The sequence below is a fragment of the Chelon labrosus genome (genome assembly GCF_963514085.1).
Source record: "Chelon labrosus genome assembly, chromosome: 9".
In the NCBI taxonomy this organism is placed as follows: Eukaryota; Metazoa; Chordata; class Actinopteri; order Mugiliformes; family Mugilidae; genus Chelon; species Chelon labrosus.
In genome coordinates this window covers 11328623-11350561 of record NC_140359.1, presented here as the reverse complement: position 1 = coordinate 11350561, position 21939 = coordinate 11328623, and the positions used below count along the sequence as shown (strand labels likewise).

The following is a 21939-nucleotide window of genomic DNA, read 5'->3' as shown; positions in this document are numbered from 1 at the left end:
ATTTACATCCATGGATATAGATCTTATTTAGACCTGATTATGAGCGCATATAGTGTCTGCTAGGGAAGTAACGCAAAAAGTCAACTCAATTCTCTTTGCATTGTTATTTGGTGTAAATTACAATCAACTTAAAGGGCAATTTTTTTAGCAATAAAACTTGCACTGCATTAGCCCACATCAAGATTTTGAGCTCCACTGTCTAATATTTAAAGAGTGTATGCTGTTTGCTTTGGTTGCAACATATCAACAATCGCTTTTGTGCCCAGATCAGAGGAAGAGAAGCACAAATGAGTCAAAGGTAGAGTCACATTCTTGAACATTTATTTTGATTAACAGATTTTACACAATCTAAATGACTATCCCTGATAATACCACACTAGCGAGGCCAGGGCCTCCAAGAGAAACCTCAGAGGCCGTCCACCATGGTCCTTCCAGCCTAAAGGGGAGTCAAAACTACAGCTGCAGTCTCTCCTTGAAACCTCCTTAAGGCTGCCAAGTATGAGAAAGACCCTTAATGAGGGGGGGAAATAAAGACAATAGCTTTTAGAGTTCATTTAAAATAAATGAGGCAGGGTTGTTACTGCACAAGCAGGAAGCCAATAAAAACAGTTTGGAAGTGTACTGGTATGATTATGTATCAGCTCATTGGCATTTTAACTATGTCCAATTGGGATGATTATTATCTTACATTGCTAGCTGTATGCCATTAACATTAAAGGGACTTTACTCAACTTATGCTGCATTGGCCGGAACAGGAATACCTGTCTAAATTAAAATAAAACTGCTGCAACTGTTGGTGCACAATTTCCACTTCATAATGTGAGGACTTATACATTCCGTGGAAAAACGCAGAAACATCCCATCAGCAAATCCTATAGTGACTACATGTGTTGATACAAGTCTTAATGTAAAACACAAAGCTCAAAATACATCGATTTCTCTCTTGAAAAAAGCCCATAAAAATATTTGAAATGTAACAAAATCCGGCATCGTGCCCTAAATCCTGGGTACGGGCCAGTCATGAGAAAACCCAAACTCAGTCACAGGTTTTTAGCTTTAAAACAAACTAGTTTTATCTACAGTAACTGTCATCCCAGGTAAGATCAGGTCTGTAACTTAAAACATTGTAACATGATACAAACATGACAGTTAAATCCTTAAAATTAAAAGTAGAAAATGTCAAACAAAGACAAGAACTCTGATAGAAATAAAACACGTTTTCCCTCAAAAGACAGCCACTGAGGAAGACTTTCTGTGTGCACCGTGTTTTCATTTCTAATGTTAGTGACGCTTCAGTCAAGCTATTCAACACAGGGCAGCAGACTCAGGATGACCCGTAACAGCGATGCAAACTTGACATGCCAGGCTGAGGCAGTGACAGAGGAAGCCAAATGGAGTACTGTTGACATCAGGGAGAGAAATATCCAGTCCAGGTGCTCCAGACAAGAGAGTCCACTGCTGACTGCCTGTGAAGTCAGAGGTGTCCAGGTGGGCCTCTAAGCCAGTCAACCACCACAAAGTTTGCATTCAGGAGCGGCTACGATCCTCTTGAGTGCCCACTAGCATTTTGCTGTATAGCTTCTGTTGCTCTTCTTTAAAGGTATCTTTTACCTTTCCACGTTTCAGTCCTCCATCCCTAAGAAACAAAAAAACAAGCTGATGAACAATTACTGATGGACAGAGAAGGTCACCAATATTCTGCTGCAGATTAGGTTCTACTAAAGAGTGAAATACAATCTTATGACGCTGCAGCAGACTTGATGCACAGTTTATTTACTAAAGCTGCCTTCAAATGGGCTCATGTTCACAAAAAAGAGTCCATATGAACCGGCCTGTCTTGTGGCATTCACGATCACGATCACGATCTCGATCTCGTAACTGGAATTTTTTTCTTTTTTGATAAGATCTGAATTCACAAGTTGTGACGCATTTGCGGACATTTTCAGAAATGACGGAAGTGGATGGTATGTTAATATATTGCAATTTAGTTCTATAGTTTTCTTACGTATGAGTTAAATACAGATATTTCCAGTGGCTCTATGTTTTCGTTATGCCTTTACATTAATCTATGTTGAGTAATCCGGTCGTTAGCTTGCCAACTGGTAGCCTCTGTGACTTCTAGGTGCCAACAGTTGCCTAGCATCGGTACTCTCACAAATTACAGTTGATGTTACCACTTGAATACCAAGCATTTGGTGTACACGACTTCCCACGTCAGAAAACCAGTTTTATCAGAAGGAAGCTTAAGATGAACGCACTGTACACATAGTTTAGAATAAAACATGGTGCCAGGGAGACGCTTATCTCTAGTGGTACTTCTGCATTTGATATCTTACTTGTTGCTGGAGTAAAAACATAGGTGTAACCCACAATGTTAATGATTATAAGATTGTTAAATGCACAAGTCAAAATATCTGATATAAAAATGGTCTATAATATTGTACACTGTGTATTTTTATTGACCACATGTTTTTTATATATATATATATATATATATATATATATATATATATATAATGTTTATAATGTCTATATCTAATTATTTTATTATGTTATTTCATAACATGTGGTAGTGTAGTGAAGGTGGTAGGAGTGTTATCTTACCACAGAAGATCAACCAGCCCCCCTTGTCTTGCTATGGCTGCCTTTACACGATTGGCAAACTGTACAGCATCCTCTCCCTCCTGTTAGAGATTAAAAACATAAGTATAACGCTGTCAAACAAGTGGTAATAAATAAATATTAGCTGAGTAATTATCCACCCTAAAATCTTTATTTAAATATTCAGCCACATTTGTTGCTGCTCTACAAGAAAACTGTCACACCCAACCAAAACGCTGTGGTTATTCTCTGTGGTCGGCCTACACGTACACGGAGACGGGGGCTGAGAAAGTTACGCTCTGCAGTATTAAAAAAATGGAAGCTCCTGTTAAGTTTTATAACCACAAACATGCACATTGCACATAAAGTCACTGCAAACTTATTATTGTATGTGTCAGGAGACAAACAGAGGAACGATTCTAGTCATCAAACCATAAATTCACTTTATGATGAATGCAGCTCACTCAGTCCAAGATAAGAGCCGTTGTTCAGCTGAAAAAAGCTACTCCACAATGCTCTGCTCCCACACACACCCCCTCTAAGACCCAGTGGATAAAGATATATTTCATAGTGCGTACTTTTTACACTGATCAGCCACAACATTAAAACCACCAACCAGTTAACTGAATAACATTGATGTTCTCATTACGATGGAATGTTCTTCTTGGGAAACGTGCGTCCTAGCATTTATGTGGAAGTTACTTTGACATGTACCACCACTGGAACATTGTTGCTGACCAAACACACTCCCATGGCAATAAAAAGGCTGTGTTACTTGGAACTTGGTGCCACATGTGCTCAAGATAAGTGACACATAGGCACCATGTAAATTCAGACCAGGCCACCTTTTTGCATTGCTCTGCGAGTCCAGTTCCCACGCTTATGTGCCCTTTGTGGAGCTTTCAGCAGTGGACAAGAGTCAGCATGGACACCCTGACTGGTCTGCAGCTAAGCAGCCCAAAACGAACTGTGATTCACTGTATGTTTTAAGGACACCTTTCTATTAGCTCGTCTGCTGAATGAGACTATAATGGGCCACCCTTCACCCTCCATGTGCATCAATGACCTTTGGTCCGCCATGACCCTTGCGCCAGTTCACCACTTTTCCTTTCTTAGACCACTTTTGATCAATATTGACCACTACAGACTGGGAATACCCACAAGAGTTTTGGAGATCCTCCAGCATCATAATTTAGTCCCTTTCAAAGTTATATTTCCTATTTGAAGCACATCAACTTTAAGGACAAAATGTTTACAGCTGTCATGATACGAGATAATCAATGTTATTATAAAGGTGTATGTTCTCTCATTATAAGGTATGGTTCGTCTCACCTCTCTAGACATGGGAGGAAGGTACCACACGCTGCAGACGATGGCCCAGCTGCTCATCATACGTAAAAGGTAGTTAACCATCCCAAACTTGCTGCTGTTCCAGAAAGCGTCTCCAAACCGGGGATCATACTGCGACGATCAAACACACCACAATCAATGCATTAATTATTTGGAAAAAGATAGCAGTTAATTAATACTGATGGGTAAACGAATATAACACGAAAACAAGAACCTTACCTTAATGGCCACAGGGTAGACTGTGGCACCAATGTCAAAACTGCCCTTCTTAAACATCATAACTGATGTGTTGTTGATGCAGGTACCTGGGGATTTAAGAATTAATAAAAAGATAAAAATGAGGCCTATGTTCCTTTTAAAGAAAAGAAGATTACTATAGCGCGATTAGAAAATCTTTAAGCTCACCTTCTGGGAAAATGAGAATGGGTAGTTTAGATTTGTCTTCCACGTGGTCACTCAGTCTGCAACACAAGCATTATGTAGTTTATTTACAAAACGTCTGATTCAGAAACAACAATTATTAAAAACAAATTCAGTGTTTAGTAAGAGTTTTACAATGAAAACTGAATAAAAGCAGAGGTTGTAATGCTACCTTTTGGCCACTAGATGTCTGTCTTTTACTTCTGAGCGTTCAAACCAAACGTGTGGGCAAGCCTTGACCATGGATCTCTGGATGACTCCCATCAAGCCACCGTGAATTTGTCCAACCTGACACAACATAAACACAAGCAAATAGCAACACATCTATTTATGGGAGTAAACTCACTTCAACAGACAAGCAGCTGCCATCAAAAGACTTTAGGTGTTTTCCTTCCTGATAGGAAGCAATATAGTTACCATAGCATAGCAGCCGTCACTGGCGAGGATGATAACATCGATTGGTGAGGTGTGGTTAGCGACACAGATGCCTCCATTCTTGGGTTTATTCTCACTAAGACAGTGGAAAGAAGGGGGCTGTTATACTATGCATTATTAAATCTCTTCCTTCCTGGAGCATCTTTTTACCAAGAAATGAAACAACACTTCTAGTGCACAATATGACAACAACCAAACAGTTTTAGTTCAAATTTGAGTATACCCTCTTCTTGTGACAAACAAAGGACCTTTTTGTGTCTATCTTAAAAGGTCTGACCCCCTGAGCATGCAGGAGCTGACAAGTCCACTTTCCAAAGATAGTTAAGTTCTTAAATAGAGATACCGAGAGAGGGAGCACACACGCAACACTTCCTATGTCAGCTGAGTATTTTTAGCTCTGGACTGGGAAGGAATACCTGTTACAAACTATTAGTCTGCTTAATGTTCGTAAAGCCACAACAGGTGATACAAATCTTTATCTTACCTATAAATACTTTATCTGTATGTCCATCAAATATTATCAATGCATTATCACTTTTTGGTTTCATTTATTTAATTTCCCACAGTAGTGGCACCGAAACTGTGTAAATTCAGATTGTCATATAGACTGGAAGCCTGAACCTCCCCCACCCACAAACGTTTTGTAGGGTAAAGGTGGTCTAGAGTCACTAGCAAAGAATCGGCTGGCAAATCAAATCATTTTCGGGGGCTTTATGTGGTGATGGATATATGGTCATGTCATCTGAACGCCACAGAGTTGAACTTGTTTGCAACAAAATAGCTCTGATTGGTTGCAGAACTATCCTATTATCTGCAGAGGCATTTTTTTCTCTGTATCGTCACCTCGCGCCCCATAATGAAACCTAAACAGCGTGTTACCAGACCCATGCTGTAGCCTGAGAACTGTATCTGCCTACACCAAGCTACTTCTCATAAGTCGCTACTCTTATTTTGTCTGGCGTTTCAAGATATGAGCTGTCATAACTTCCTCTCAGTTACAACTCTGCATGATGGTGATTCTCAAATTCAGTCAAGCCTGTAGCGCAGTTCACAGGAAACAACACCAGCTGGTATAGTTTACAGTTTACGGGTAAATGCGAAAAGCAGGAACTTCCTGTTCGATAACCTGTTGTAGCCTCCACCTGACAAAAGTTCTGTCTCCTGTTTCGTGTTCCTGTAACTCTGCAATATTAAAGTAAATTTCCTTACTTGCACAATCAGTTCTGCATAGTGACACTTCCACATTAAGCAGCTGTTCCATTTTAAAAATGGCTGCAGCTTGTTTTGGTGCTGAAAGTACTACTGAGGGGCTTGTACTTTAACTATGCTCATAACGCCTGCTGAAATAAATATGAGAGTAGGCAGTTTATGACTACCTTCAGGCACCCTCCCTCTCATATGTACACTCTGGAGGCTCAAATTTCAACTGTTAACACGCCCTGTTTTTTGTAAACATGACACATCTGCTATTATGAAATATGACATACAACCCTGCGGATGAGGGTTGAGCAGGTTCATGTTTGAGAAGGAAGAATGAGATCATGTGAACAAGCCCAGCACTCCCTGAGGGGCTTGGAATAGTTACATAATATACTTATGGATTCATTTATTTAAACTTAAAATCTGATCTTAATCAAATGCTGTGACATGCAACAATGTCATGTCATTATGTGGAAAATATTATCTTGCCAAATGCAACAAAAAAAATTTTTTTGTACATTATTGTGTCAAATGTAGCAAAGCTTAAATAAGATGTGATTTTTTTTAGTCACATCGTATTCACAAGCATTTTTGTAACCGACTAAAGTTTTGCAGAACTTTAATCATGCACCAATAGGTTTGGCAGCATGCAATTCGTTATCAACACGATATAAAACAATTTAAAAAATATTTTATTAGTTATGATAAAAGTGGTTTGCAGTCTTCCATCTCCACAAACCACATGTACCTGACTTAATGAGATCCCTCCTGTTGTTGCATGCAGACTGTCACAACCATTAAAAGCACCTCACTGAACATTACTGGTCATGCAACTAACATGTGTATGTAAAAACAGAACAGTGAAGGTCTTTTACCTGTCGTGATAGGTTATGATTGCAGTCAGAGCTCTGACACATATTCTGTAACACATCAAGTGGACTTTCTCACTCAGGAAATTTTTCATCCTGCAAGAAGGAGCACACCACAGCATGATCAGATCCACGTCCGTGCAGATATTTTTCGATGAAATAAAACAGTAGTCGTGATCAGTCTTACCTTCCATTAGGAAGTAGCCCAATAACAGAGGTGAGGACCACTAGGAGGCCTACACCAGTGAAGGCAAGTGTTACCCTGATGGAGAGACAGATTAATAGGTTACATATAATCATTTGAAAAGCAACCTTACAATTAAACACTTCAGTAAATGCTGAACTCTATGCTTTGGTTCAGCTATTTAAAAACCAATTAGTCATTTTACAGGTATTTAAATGCAAAACCATGGTCAAAAATGTTTTGCTTTACACAACAAACTTTGAGTGGAATAACTACTCAGTTAACATGTAAAGGACGTGAGCAATGTCCAGGAGAATGAGGATCTTGTTATCAATTACACACTCCACAACCTGCAGGAGGCACATTAGGCAATGGTTAAGCGGGCCAAGAGATCTACTTAATCTGGATGAACCAATCATCCAGGACTGGAGAAGGTGCTGATTAATTTGTGTCAGGATTAGAAAAAACATTAGAGAGGTGAATGTTTCATGCAAGTGGAGAGCCAAGCTAATATTTAACTGGTCAAGTACTGAATGAGAGAAGCTATACAGCTGGACGGGAGACTAGAATGAGGTCTGTCTGCGCAGCGATGGCCTGATTCGTCTCCCCACTGGCAACTGGAAGCGAGCCAGCCAGGCTTAGTACTGAGTCACTGTCCCCGTGCCTCTCTAAGAAGAGCCTGACCAAGTCTCTACTCACTGCACTTTTGTGTCACCGAGTACTCCCAAACTCCATGCAACATGCTCACGTTTATTTTCCTTGACACTACCAAACACTTCAGTTGCCCACAGTAATTCACCACAGTTTTTATCTTATAAAACCATACACAGAGCAGGCAAACGTAAGGCCTGACAAAAGGGAAACGGTCAGGCTTGCGTGTTACTAAAAGAGGATAACCCAAACCCTAACCCCATAAACATGATAGAACCCAAGACAAAAAAAGTTTCTTCATGAGGAGAAAAAAAAACAAAAACAAAAAAACACCACAGAATTGGACCACATGGCTGCTCATTTGGTTAAAACTGTTGCATCACAAGTAAGGGATCTGAAACAAACCCTGCCAGCTGTTTTTCTTTGCTGCTGGTTTTCCTTTCTGTGTGCTGGTCTAGATTTGCTCTGACAGTCAAACATCTTGCTTGTCAGGTGGGTTGGAAACTAAATTTCCCACAGATATAAATGTCATCCTGGGCCCGGGTGTATGTGTCAGCTCTGAGATGACTGATGCTTGTTCGAGTGCACCTGGTACATAAAAGGGCACTTCGGTTTGAAACGTTTCCATGACGGGGACGTTTAATATGTCCAGCGCCACATGAGTGTGCAGTTGTATGGACGTGTGTACTTGTGTACTCAACCTGGCACCATCTACTTGTCTCAATCTCCACATAAAGATACTTATCTAAGTGATAATTCAGTAATACTGGCAATAGAAATATATTCAGCTTTAAGTATATTATGGAGGGTTTGTAACATGTAAATTCAAAGCTGAATCCAAATACAGAATTTGTTTAATTACGTCATACTGGTAGCTATTTGTCCAGGAGGGACTCGTCTTTCATTTCTAGACCTGTTTCAGTGTCTCATTCAGTCTTTCCACTAAGGTTACTGCGATAAAGTCTACGGAAATATTATATAATCCCTATTCTGGAGGTACAATACCTGAGAGGAAGCAGGAAGCCATAGCGGATCAGCAGGCCCAGCCCCCATAGGACGGTCAGCCTCAGGCTGATATAGTGGAAGTTGTTGTTGCTGCGGGTCAGCAGATTCCAGGACTCCAGTTCCTCAGCAGAGAAACGCTTGGTAACTTCATCGTCCATGATGCTCTCCACTCCTCGCCGAGCAAAATAGAAGATGTCAGACATCTCAAATTCTGGGGCTGAGTCCAGGTCTTTGTTGCTGCCGCTCCGCCGGATCTCCTTGATTTCCTCCTCGAGGGAGGTGGGCTCCTTAGCGATGATAGCTGGAACAGTCAAAAGAGACAGGAAGTCAACAATACTCACCTCTAAAACAAATACACCTGCTGAACAAACACATACAAGGACAAACTGATAGCACGTCGTACCATTTGAGTAGGGTTTGTACAGAGGGTGATTCTTTTCTTTTGCTCCTCTCTCTATCCTTAGAGTGGCCCACTAGAAAGACAGAACAAAACAGTGCATTACAAACTGAAAGGTAACCCATATTGTAACACATTTAACAACAACAAAGACGTTTAATCTAAAAAGACAAGTCTAAACGCAGCCCAGATGCCAAACAGCTAGTGCACCTGCTGAACTGGAACACTGTTGTAACGTTTGACTTACTAAATGGGAACATATGAGAAAGTGATTGCGGTGAACTGCTTAATTTGTTTCTGTCTATTCAGGACATGGCTGTTCGTGTTTGTGACCACAATTCAAAAGACCAAGAATATGTACTCAGGCAGGGCCACTAATACGGTCACGTGAAAAACCACCCCATGGTATTGTTGACTTTTTAAAAATATCTGATTAAGCACACCTTTAATCCTCTAAGAACAGTGCCTACTAGGCTTTTGGGGAAAAAATATTATGGATGACCAAGAGTCTGGAAGGTGTTTTAAAAAGAGATCCAACTTCTTTTTTAAATGGATCATGTCACTGTGAGGAAAATCTACAACTACCATAGATATCAAATGACTGGCATTTTGTCCAAGACCTGCTTCCCAAGTCAAGTCAGCCCAAGAGTAGATCGTTCAAGAAACATAGCTGTCCAAAAAGAACGTACGAGCTAAACTACAGAGTCTGTTGGAATGAGCGGGGACACGGTTACAGTAGACATGTTTGAGGCAAAACTTCAGGAGATGAACTTCAGAGCAACATGGTAGTGGAAACGTTATAGTTAGTGGTTGATTTTGTCCTTAGAGAAAAGCTGAGGAGGTCTGTCTGAAAGTAAATGATAAACCACAAGGGGACATTAAAACATGATAGTGACTCCAAGCACACTGGAAAAACTACTATAGAAGGGATGTAAAAAGAAGAAATTGTGGATTATGAAATGGTCTAAGAATTTGTGTGGGTGGGTATATGTGAAGAAGAATAATGTGGATGGAATTGAAGTCAAAAATTTCATCTGGTTGATGTCACAAAGTGATGGGCGACTATGCAAAATGCCTACCATCAGGGGGCAATACTGGCTTCTACTGATGTTCTTAGTTTTTCAACAAAAACATACATTTATTGATATATATTTTTGAATCACTTAATGCCTGGATTATCTGTGCAAACAGCCTTGCTTTACGAAACTTGAATTATGAAGCCCATTTCTCTCTGTTTAATATAATGTAATAAGTGTATAAAAAGTAAAAAAGCAGCCTAGCCTTTAGTGTGCACTCTGCATGCAGAGGAAAAAAAAAACAAACTCAAGAGCAGGAAAAGGACATAGTGTTCTTTTCATAGCTGTATGACAAGCAGGAAAGATCAGGAGGAGTGGGATGTGCTGGGGTACGTTGTACTTGGCCTACAGGCATGGGATAACTTCCAAGCTTCGTCTGTATCAGTCAAAGATAAGGAATAAACTGTCACCCCACATTTGAAAGTATAATACAAGAGCACGGGGTGTGACTGAATGTATGGGTCAGAAACACTGGAATCAGACGAGGGCGCTGGGGAAAAATATTCCAAGAATGTGTTAACGCTGTCTGCAGTTTCTGGCTGCACATCTCAAACATTTACCTTTAAATCACTGAAGGCATAAACCCTTTGTTAAATAAATTTAGCCCACAGTCGTGATATGCCGATTTGATTGTGCATACATTACAGGACAGTCCAGCATTTGTTTTGGTTTCTTTTACAGTTACCTTTAAATGGTGTCGTGACATGTTCTGTTACTGAGTCATCCGTTAAAAATGCAGCTGCAGGAAAATGCAGGAGCAAAATAAAGCAGCACTACTGTAGCACGTGGTGTATAGTACTATAGCTGCAGGATTACAGCACAAACACCTTCAACTTATTTGATCAAGGAATACTGATCAACGGTTGCTGTAGTAAGATAATAATACTATGTGAAGAATACAAATATATCAAGAACTAGCAGCAAAAGCAAAATGCTGCTGGAGGTCTCGCGTTTAATCCATTCAATTTAGAAAGGTCTGAGTTTTCTGCCTTCCTCTGCCCATGACGTTCACTTTTTTAATTCAACACACCTTGACCAAACTTTGCAAACACATGCAAATAGTACAAACCATAAAACACTGCTTTGGCAGACTGCCTGCTCTATGATGCATATGCCCTTTGACCTTTTCTCAAAATGTAATGGCTGCCGCTGGAATCCTGAGCTGGTATCTCCCACTGCTTCGTTTATTTCTGGCACAGGATCGACTCTCAGAGGTGCTTGATGGAAAGTGATGACTGCTTTACCGGCGACGGTAGGCCACAGCAGGGCCTCCGTTAGATTAATGACATTGCTGGAGATTCAGAGTCATCTCTTGAAAGTAAAAAAACTGCGATTCAGTATGCATGCATATGAAGCCACATCATAGACAACGGTTACTGACAAGGTCTGTACCACTGTACCACAGTTTTCTCTGGTTATGTAACAAGAGAAGGATCCCCTGTGGCTCTGATGTTAATCTGTATCAGCCAGTTAATAAAATGGCCACTGGTTGGATGCTAAAGACGAGCACAAGGCCTGCACCGAACCAATGTATTGAAATGTGTCATTCGTTTTCTAGACCGCTTTTCTCCTTATTTAATACTGTTGTTGTAGAAAAGTTTTCTACAGTTTTCTTTTGCTGTTGTGCTTTCCAGTAATGCAGAAATGATTTTGAGGAACAATGTTAATATGTTTTAAAGACTGTAGTTGGTTGAAAAACAGGATGCTTCAACTGAGAACTGAGCAACGATAGAAACGGACCTTTAAACACTGTTGTGGTTTGTTGATTTTATAATTAGCTTCAATTCATGTGTTTAATTTATTGGCTGTCAATTCTCTTCACACTGCAGTTTCCTCATTTATTTTTCCGACGAGCAGAAAAGCAGTGGGTCAACAAGGTCAAACAAGCTCTTACCTCAAAGATCTTCAGCAAAGTCTTCATGTAAAGACGGCGGATGCCAAAGGAAACCCCGAAGATGGCTGGCACTATAATGAAGACCAGCAGCAGGGTGAACCACACGGTGAAGGAGATGCCCAGCAGGATACACACCAAGTTATCAAACGGGTTGAAGAAGAGCTCCATCTTAAGAGTCAGAGGGGCGATGAAGTGTATCAAATCGTTGAAATCACAGGGCTGAGCAGATGTCTGAGGAGGTGCAGGTCTCCACCTCCTGGCCCCCAAGTGGCCCCTGGTGCTTTGTCACAAAAAGGCCTTCATCCAGATAACTTAGGGGACGGAGCCTCTCCTCTCACTCAACAGAAAATCATTACAAACACAAGCGAACATTTTGGCGTTGCCCTCTTGGGCAATATCCTTAGATTTCATTGGTTTCAACATGAATTGGCTCCTGGAGCTCAGCTGAATTAAAAAAAATCCAAAGGAAATGGAGGCTGTCCTCAAGGCAGCTGCAGTGAAATGATGATGGCCGGTGCTTGCTGCAGATGTCCTTTGGTATTTGAGAAAAACGTCCCGCTGGTTAGAAGAGATGCAAACAATGAAACAAACACGGCTGGGCACAGTGGGTGGTTCCCTTGTCTTGTCTGGGGAAGAACCTGGGGCCCCTGCGGCTCAGAGTCACAAACGCCTGCAAAGATGTAAACAAACAGTCAGGGAAATGTATGTACAGCACATGCACTGGTAATTTATTAATCAGCATATGTGTCCATGTACAGGAGTCTTCTGTGTACGTTTTAAACACTGCTGTGGTGTCTTCTAATAGGGAAAAAGAAGTCACTATATACACTCAATGATAACACCAGATGGAGCAGCTAAGTTTGCTGTCATCAGCCACGATGCAGAGATAATGTTAGCCAGAGAGGCCCTCCATCCAACCTCAGACCGTGTGGTGATGCAGCAGGACGGCTAACCAGAGGCTCCATCCCCAAATGAAACCACACTGGATTAGCTCGGCTCACCAACAGTTAACAGCTAGCCAGCGCTTTCTAGTGATGATTTAGCAGCCTGCCCGGCCCGGCAAGTGAGCACGAATACGAGCTAGACACAAGCCACAGCTGAGTCGTGTAACCGAAGACTCCTCAGCACACTCGGGGCGATTTAAGAGCCCGTGTTGGGAGGGTTAGCTTGTGGCCTCCGAGCTAACAGTGAGGCTAGATTTAGTCTCCCGGCGTGCTCCACCTCGTTCTGCTAACGCTAGCTTGTTCTGAGACAGTGCTGTCCGGGAGTACTTGACATGCTGAGCCCAGCCTTTTAAGTATAACCTCATTTACACGACAGCTTGGTGTTCTTACGCGGGTTGTCGTCCTCTGTGTAAAAACACGCGAGGTAAAAACAAGAAAAGAAGGAGCTTCATAGTTAACCAACCTTCAGTCACGTTAGGTCCGGCGCCGGTACAGTAGGGTTTCTCTCGTCCATCACTTTGTCTTTGTCTGAGGGACTGTAGCCAAACTCCACCCGTCGTCGGACAACATGAGAGCAGAAAACGGAGGGTAGCTACGTAGCTCTGCCGAACAACAACACGCTCAGCTGTGCACCGACCCCTGGTGGCTCAGGCCTGCTACTACACCCACATGTTAAATTACAACTGTTGTGGCTGTGGTGGACAGCGTTGGGAAGGATACTTTCAAAATGTATTCCGTTACAGAATACAGAATACGTGCCCAAAAATGTAATTTGTAACGTATTCCGTTACATTACTCAATCTGAGTAACGTATTCTGAATACTTGGATTACTTCCACATTGAATTGCATTTTATAAGTGTAGGAATGCGACCATCAAATCCTGCTTACTAAACAGGCCTATTCTGGTGTGTTCTTCTGTTCCAACTGGCTGAATGTGTTAGGCCCAAGTCTCCCTTAAAGTGCAAATTATATATTATAATTTGCTGTAGAGAAACAAGACTATAAGGGTATGTTTATGCAAAAGATGTTTTGCTTTGTTAAAAAAGTGAAGAATTTACCAATTTTCCCTTTTCAGTTTCTTTATTTACTCAGCTGTTAAATGTGGGAAAATAGACAAACATAAAATATTCTGTTTTTGTACAGAATTTGTTATTACCTAATATATCTAACATAGGTGTTGCAACTTCAGGATGAGGCAAGCAGAGATTGCACTGCAGTTATATTGCGTCCCTTCTCTTTCTTGAAGGCGAAATGATCTTTGAATTTCCACGATGAAAACGCATTCTTGCCCTGTTGTGCCGGTTCCAGCTCTACCTCTGCTAGCTCCTCTTCCGACTCCATTGTGACTGATCACGCAGCTCATTTTTTCGTTTTCATATTGGGGCTTCTGGGAAATGCATGGAGTTGGCTTAATTTATTTAGAAAGTGAATAAACTCGTGAAACAGAAGTATCGTCATGTAATCCATTGATTTCAACAATGTAACTGTATTCTAAATACCAACTATTTAAATTGGAACTGTAACGGAATACAGTTACTCATAATTTGTATTCTGAATACGTAACTCCGGTACATGTATTCCGTTACTCCCCAACACTGGTGGTGGAGCAATGTTTTCTTAAGAGAGCCTGTCCGTGTACAACTCTGATACAGATATGCAACTTTAGTAAAGGGAAATATTAATCGCGGCGCTGAAATGAACAAAATGTGTGCACAGATACAAATAAATATGGCCGCCTCGAATGGATGCCCACTGCTCCAAGTGTTCTCTCTACATGTGTTCACATAGATGTGTTAAATGCAGACGACAAATCCCTTGTATGTATATCTATATATATATGGCCAATAAAGCTGGTTTCTTTCTTTTGAGATAAGAGCTGCAGGGTGTGAAATATACCCAAATTAGCCATAATATTATGACCAGGTGATACGTAATAACATTATTATTATAATATATATTCTTCCGTCTCGATATCTTGTACATTTGTCCACATGCTAATTTGTAAATTTTTGCTTATACTATTTTTATTTTATTAGATTTTATTTTACTTATTTTTTTATTTTATTTTATTTAATCTTCCTTTTATCTGTGGTTCTTAAGAGTGTTTTTTTAGAAGCAGGAAAACGGGCAAGTAGGGTGATTTGAGAGACTTAGACAAGGGCCAAACTTTGACGGTTTGACAACTGGGTAAGAGCATCTTAGTGTACCTAGTCTGCAGTGGCGATCAAAAGTGGCCAATATCCCCAAAAATATCTCAAGCCTAAATAAATAAATCCATCATTTGATCTGCGTGGCATGTGAAAAACACCAATGTGTTTATTTGTGTAATTTCAGTGGACCAAATGCAACCCAACCTATTTAATGTGCAGGATTAACAAAACTCTTTTTTTTTTATTCACACATTTACATCCATGTACAGTCTCGTCAAGTAATTTCGGATATTGAGGAGCACAAATAGTAGTGAAACTTAGCACACCATTCAAGCTTTGATATGCGTATCCAAACGCCCATTAATGAAGAACAAAATAAAACCGCGCTTATCTGCCATTTCTATATAGTGTATTTCGATTTACATGTTTTTTATAGATAAGCTGAAAACACAAATCGATAGACTTCTACTGGAGGTCAGGCTCAAAAGGGGCACTCCATAGCAACAGTTAACATCCCTGCAGGATCACCGCCACCACTCAGTTTAAGCAGGCTCAGTCTCAAGCATCACGCACTGCTCTCCAGCAGAGCCTCAAAGTCAGGGGAGCAAACCATTTTGTGTTTGACATTCCCTAATACAGTCAAGTTGCCTGTCCTTCCCTCGGTATTAACAGAGACCAGCTCCTGAGAAAACAGAGGGGAAAAGCAATGTTAGTGATTGTGTAGATATATATAATAATGTAAAATGACCTGAAGAGAAGACAAGTAGACGAGTTTTCATGGTGAAAATAAAAACAATTATCCACCTACCTACCTTATTAAGAGATTGCATTTCTGCAAATGTTCAGGCTGAGTGAGATGAAGACAGTAAACTAACTATGTGCTGGTGTGGTGGTATGGGACTGAATGCATCTTGAGGGAGAGCTCACTGGCAAGAGTGGGTGAGGAGAGACGGCTCTCTGGCCTAATGCTTGACGACAGTTTAATCGTTACTGTAGAGCTCATTCATTTTCATTTTTTATTATGTATTGCTGTGCGAAAGTCTAAATTAAGATAAGTAATCAGATCAATGCGACAACTCCCTTCTCTGGAATGTGCCAACGTGGCTGCATATCATCTCTGCTGAGCATAGTTGTGCCTAGTAATGGTTTTAGGTGTAAATATTTATCACAAGTAGCTGAGTCAGACGTAGGGCTTACAGCCAGCTTTTACATCCAGCCGGTGCAACCTGATGTTAAGTGAATATGGGCCAAGCATGTGCAGAAGAAGGTAGTAATTCCACTCTGAGAGAAATTATCACATTGGGTGTTTACACGGTTATCAAGTGATAATATTTCATATTCTCTAAATCCGATTGAAAATTATTTCCGTTGTGGCCAGTCTGGTGATGGTTGAAATAGTGAAACACTAGACTTTGTGTAAACGTAGCCAAAGACAATATACTGTTTTACCTGAAGGAAAGCGCATGATGTTCCCAGAGACACATCAAGCGTCACTTGTCCGAGGATGAGCTGTACCCGGCCAGACTTCCGCACAAGCATCTTTCCCAGAGGACCCTCCCGCAGATCCTTCAGGTTGCAGTTGTTGTCTTCAGCTTCCTCTTCCTGTAAAGAATTAAAAACACAGTCTTGCGCGTACTACCTCCGTATCGTCGTGATTTAAAACGCAGATGAAGGCTGTAACTACCTGATTCTCCGTTTTCAGAAGCACAGACTGTCCATCCTCTGACTGCACCTCCGTTTTCACCGGCCTGTGCTCTTTCGTGGGCGGCTGGCCGGGCAGCGAGTCAGGCAGCTGGATGAAGAACAGCTCCTCCCCTTTGCTCAGACTCCAGCTATGCAGCAGGTCATGAAGAACGTCAGGCTCCGGGAGAAGAGGGGGGCGGAAAGTTCCCTCTGTCTTCTTTATTTCCGTTTCCTCTGGTTCTTGTTTCACTGAAGGGAAGTTCATGGGTATTACGAGAGGGCAACTAGGTTGACAATGTGCTTGCAGAAGTATTGAGGACACAGGCTGTTGATTGAAAACTGCTACTTCATTCCAAAATAACAACACGAAAACAATATTCTCCAGTCACCTTCAACTCCAGACTCCATGGGTTCACAGTCCTCCTCTTCCTTCTCAATTTTAACAGCAGCAGCATTAAACTCCTCCTTGAATCCCCAACCCGACACAGCGAGGGGAAGCTGGACGGGGCAGCTCCTCCGCTCACTCTTCAGGAAGGGGTCGTCTATGAACTGAAAGAAAGCAACAGAAATGATAAATTCTTAGTAAATATACTATGCTGTCTCTTAATGAGGACGATCAGAAACGAAGGCACTCACATTGTCCCGCTCCAGCTTGCGCAGAATCTCTTTGGTCTCCTCCTCAGTCTCTCGCTTTTCTTTTTTAATATTGATGATGGGTGAAGGTCCCACGCTCGGAGCATCTCTCTCACTTTCATAGCCAGCTGTGTGCAATAATGGGATTCACTTAAACCGCACAATTACTCATGTGTGATGTAAACCAGATTAACTGCACTCGTATCCAGACCCCACCTCTCTTCTTCATCATCATCTCCGCCGGCCCCTGCTCAAAAATAGAGTGGGACTGGATGACCTCTGGGCGACCTCGGCCCCGGCCCCTTTCTCTCGGACCCCGGCCTCGATCGCCATCTTTCCGGTCTCTCCTCGGCCCGCCTTCAACTTTTATTCTGTTGGGACAGATAGAGGTCACCAATCAATGAGACAGTTAAATACACAACTTTAAGAAGGTTCTTTGCTTATTTAAGGACACTCACTCTTCTTTAACTTTTCGGCCAATAATGTTGGGTGTAAACGTTTTCTAAAAAGTAAAAACAAAGTCAAACATTACAGATACAGCAAACATTTGAAAATACATTAAGGTTTAGACCTTCTCACTCAAAGATTTTTTTCCTGAAGACATCAGAACTACAAAGGAACACATATGGAATTAACCAAAAAGTGTTAAACAAACCAGAATATGTTTCATTACCTCTGTTATTACCTTTTGCAGTTCATTTTCTACAATGTAGAAAATAATAAAAATAAAGAAAAACCAGTCAATGAGAAGCTGTGTCCAAACCTTTGACTGGTACTCTATATCATTCATGCAAAACATTACAAGCTGGTTCACATTTTTATTGGCTTGCACTTAACTGAACAAGCAGTTTCTGAATAATGAGTTTTCTACCTTTTTCACCCCTCCCAGGGTCAGGTCTCTCGATCGCATCGTGGGGAGACGTCCCGGACCGATGCCGGCTCCGGGACGACGGCCCATCAGCGGGGGTCCTGCATTACCGCTGCCTCCAGGAGTTGGCACGCGTTGACCGCTGGGGTCACCTGAGTCTGCCATCCTGAACTGTGTCGGGAGCGGCTTTGTTATTGACTGACAAATATACGAACACTAATGCAGAACATTTTTACACTATTTAAAGGGGTCTAATACAACAACAATACTACTACTATCACTGGGAAAGATTTTTCGAAATTGCATTACTTATCTCCAAACTACTGAACCAGTTTCACAATATTCTTTTAAGAATAGACTGAATGTGTAAATATTATCCAACCATAACTATGTCTTTTTATCAGAGCTAGATCGGAAAGAAATACTACAGTGGATATAAAAAGTGATATTCTGAAATCAAGACAGACTCTTATCCAAATAGATTAAGGGCTGTAGTAAAATCAAAGGGTGCTTCAACAATACTTCATTCAGTATTAGTTCAGGAAAGTATGCAGACTTACGCAGTTAGGATTTTTTTTAATGTTTATCGTTTTCCTCTGAAATATGATTGTTTTTTAGTGGCACTGCATTTTATTTATTTATTTACATTAAAGGTGCAAAAGTCTAGATAAAATAAAAAAAAAAAAAAAAAATGTCAACACAGAAAAACTGTGTTCTTCTGAACAGAGATGAACATTATTCCTAGAACATAAACCGCTGGGGTTCAACCACTGCACAGCTTTTAGTTCAGTGTCATACGCAACTAAACAGATATTTTACACAGCCACTTTGCTATTTTTCAAACAAAAGGCAAAAACTCGTCATTTTTTTTAAAATTATCTGTCTAAATGTCAGCAAAAAATATCAGCAACACGTGGCTAAATTACATCATGAATTATCCCCTTCTAGTTTATTATCATTTTACGCTGTCAGCGATAACCTTCGCCACTCCGTGCTTCTCCAGATACTTACGTTATTATTCCTCGGTTGTCCCTGGTGAGATATTAATTCACAACTTGAGCGTCAACACACATTGTTTTGTGCCAGTGCTGTTTCTGTTACAGCATGATGATGATGATGCACGCCGCCATGACACTTCCGCATTGTCACCGTCCTCGGAGCTCACGTGGCTCGAACATGCGCAGAAAGATTCGCATGTACATTTTTGCCAGTTTGAATTAAGAGCACAGGGCACGATCATTGACTGATCATTGGGCACGATACACACTGCGATAGTAATAGCCTTCAGTGTCATGTTAATGTGGGAAAGGCGCCATGCTACAGTCCCGCATTTACATGTGCAAATTTGTCTTGGTCTTTGGCTCATTCCAATTACAATAAACATAGAGACAGAAAATAAAAAGAAAGAAAAAGCTGTAAAGCCAATCAGCATACATATAAATAAAGAAAATGCAGTTTGAAGAGACATTTATGTAAAATGTAGCATTATGGAGCACATAAACACATTTTTTACCAAAGATGGTAAACTTCTGTGGCACTATAAGCATGTACTTTAGATCCAATAACTCAGACCTTTTTTGGAGGTGGTCCCGGCCGCCAGTGACCCCATTCTCCCAGCAGTGTGAACACACTGCACTCAGAATCATTTCAGTGTTTATTTGCATGCAAAGCGCAAAAAAATCTGATGTGACCAGAGACGACTGTCCGGACCTCTCTGCAAAACTTGTAAGATGCAAACAGATGCACGCAAAAAAATTAAACCACTGAGAAGCTCCCAGAGTTGTGGATGACAAGAAGAAGGAGGCTGAGAACGTATCCAGCACAACTGATGGAACAAACCACCAAAGTTAAAAATACGTTGACCTAAAAGCAACGGCAGTGGCGCTGTCTTTTGCAAATGTGTGTCCTGGTACGAGAGTACATACGAAAGGTTGAAATGAAGAGAGACTTGTGCATGTGCTCATGTCAAGCTTTTGTGAACTTTGTCCATAGTTTGGACATGCAAATAAAAGCAAATGTGATGCTATGAAGTGTGTAAAGCAGGTAGCATCCAGCAGGAAGGACAAAAAGGATAAATAAAGCCCTATGCAGCGCTGTTTCTGACCGTTTTGTTGGATAGGGCCAGATAATCATTTCAACCGGTCTCCTGATATTCAGAAGATGTTTGTTGTGATCTAAGAACCCGCACAAGTTTTTGGATACAAATAATAAAACATGCCAATGCCTGAGCATAATTCAATTTAAAGTTTGACATCCTAAGTGGGGTCAATTTCTCCTCTCTAAGTTCAAACTGTATGGTCCCATCTCTGGAGCTGAGAGGGTTATTTGGACAGAGGCGGGCTGTCATGGCATGACTAATGATGGATGACTACAGTTTAATTACACTCTGGGGGTATCACTCATCCGCGGCTGACTGGAAATGAATGAAGCTTTTTCAATACTGCACAAAGCCTGTGAAATTACGGCAATACATCTTTGTCACTTCTAAAATACAATACAAATATAATGTGTTTGTATATGGTCGGCACTCTCACTATAAATTCATCCCTTTGTTATCTGCCTTCATCCTATGCTCACGTCTATTGTTTTAGCAGCAGATTATAGCCATTCATATGGGAGGGGTTTCTTTAATCCCTAATGGGAACCGAAATTGAATTGTCCCATGAGGGTGAACCAGTACAAAAACATCCCTCGGAAAAATTAATGCCAGTGGAAATCTGCTTATTCTGGACTTATACACAGGCATCCCTCGCCCCCGGATAGGCTGAGGGGAGATGCCCCGCGGAGTTAGTCCATATGGCATAACAGTTGGCACATGTATATTTTTGAGGTCTTGATGGTGCTCTATGTGATTTACTGGGACATCACTCGCAGAATAATCTCTTTTGAATATTCTGCCCCCTCCCCCCACCCCACACACTCCACATACTGTTACCATATCTGAGATGTGACATTATGCAAGCAGCTAGTATTCAGACCATATTATAGTGTGTTTTGCACCTCAGGGCAGACTTGCTGATGTGTTGTGCATGGTTAGCTGGCAAAGGCATGATGCTGACGAGGTGGACTGTCTCACTGTGATCACACTTTAGTTGGACAGTTCCCTCTCTTTATTTTTTTTTTCTCCTTTTTGGTTTTAATTCATCCTGTGCGGCTGCATAGGAGTCAAGTAAACATCACGCAGGGCGCAGAGCAAAGAAAAAAAAAAGGAGGGGGAGGTGTTGGGGGTTAGAGCGTGACACACAGAGAGAGGGAGAGAGAAACAGACGGAGAAAGAAGAAGAGAGAGGAGACTGTGTGTTAGTTTCACCTCCTAATCAGTTTTCCCGGGGGATCTATCATCGACTGCAGCAGAGGAGGCGAGTAGACAGCGAGATAAGAAGACGGTGCTGTTCAACCTGGCTGTGATCTTCTCCCATCCCAAATTTGAGCCTCATACAAGTAAGGAAATCTTTTAAAATACCCTCTTTTTTTTGATGGTCAAAAAATAAATCCATTATGTTGTCTTTGATGTATAACTCTGAAGTTGCTGAGACCAAATAATCATATGCAGCTGGAGTTTGATTTGTGCGAGAGATG

At 41.2% G+C, this 21939-nt stretch overlaps 2 protein-coding genes across 2 annotated transcripts; both read right to left on the bottom strand.

Moving 5' to 3' along the window:
• Positions 1-222: 222 nt before the first annotated feature.
• Positions 223-14535, bottom strand: LOC311492735 (glycerol-3-phosphate acyltransferase 4). The gene is made up of 13 exons (XM_084551112.1): positions 13490-14535; positions 12083-12752; positions 9119-9188; positions 8716-9016; positions 7063-7137; positions 6882-6971; positions 4789-4882; positions 4544-4659; positions 4357-4412; positions 4171-4256; positions 3934-4062; positions 2605-2684; positions 223-1636 (listed from the first exon to the last, which is right to left on the bottom strand). The coding sequence occupies exons 2-13, from the start codon at positions 12248-12250 to the stop codon at positions 1528-1530; spliced, it is 1374 nt and encodes a 457-aa protein (XP_084407238.1). The 5' UTR covers positions 12251-12752; positions 13490-14535; the 3' UTR covers positions 223-1527.
• A 575-nt stretch (positions 14536-15110) lies between these two features.
• Positions 15111-19642, bottom strand: polr3d (polymerase (RNA) III (DNA directed) polypeptide D). The gene is made up of 9 exons (XM_084552157.1): positions 19373-19642; positions 18365-18532; positions 17952-17995; positions 17710-17864; positions 17497-17621; positions 17250-17409; positions 16862-17109; positions 16627-16779; positions 15111-15859 (listed from the first exon to the last, which is right to left on the bottom strand). Exons 2-9 carry the CDS (start codon positions 18524-18526, stop codon positions 15743-15745), a joined length of 1164 nt encoding a protein of 387 aa, XP_084408283.1. The 5' UTR covers positions 18527-18532; positions 19373-19642; the 3' UTR covers positions 15111-15742.
• Positions 19643-21939: the final 2297 nt, after the last annotated feature.

What these genes read in the sequence shown, in the direction of transcription:
- LOC311492735 (XM_084551112.1), bottom strand. Translation starts at nt 12,250, where the DNA reads ATGGAGCTCTTCTTCAACCCGTTTGATAACTTGGTGTGTATCCTGCTG. An exon ending in GTGACGGCTGCTATGCTATG is followed by an intron (nt 4,660 to 4,788) that starts GTAACTATATTG and finishes ATGTTGTGTCAG; the next exon opens with GTTGGACAAATTCACGGTGG. An exon ending in AGACATCTAGTGGCCAAAAG is followed by an intron (nt 4,413 to 4,543) that starts GTAGCATTACAA and finishes CTTGTGTTGCAG; the next exon opens with ACTGAGTGACCACGTGGAAG.
- polr3d (XM_084552157.1), bottom strand. Translation starts at nt 18,526, where the DNA reads ATGGCAGACTCAGGTGACCCCAGCGGTCAACGCGTGCCAACTCCTGGA. An exon ending in GCAAGCTGGAGCGGGACAAT is followed by an intron (nt 17,410 to 17,496) that starts GTGAGTGCCTTC and finishes GCTTTCTTTCAG; the next exon opens with TTCATAGACGACCCCTTCCT. An exon ending in TTCTGAAAACGGAGAATCAG is followed by an intron (nt 16,780 to 16,861) that starts GTAGTTACAGCC and finishes AATTCTTTACAG; the next exon opens with GAAGAGGAAGCTGAAGACAA.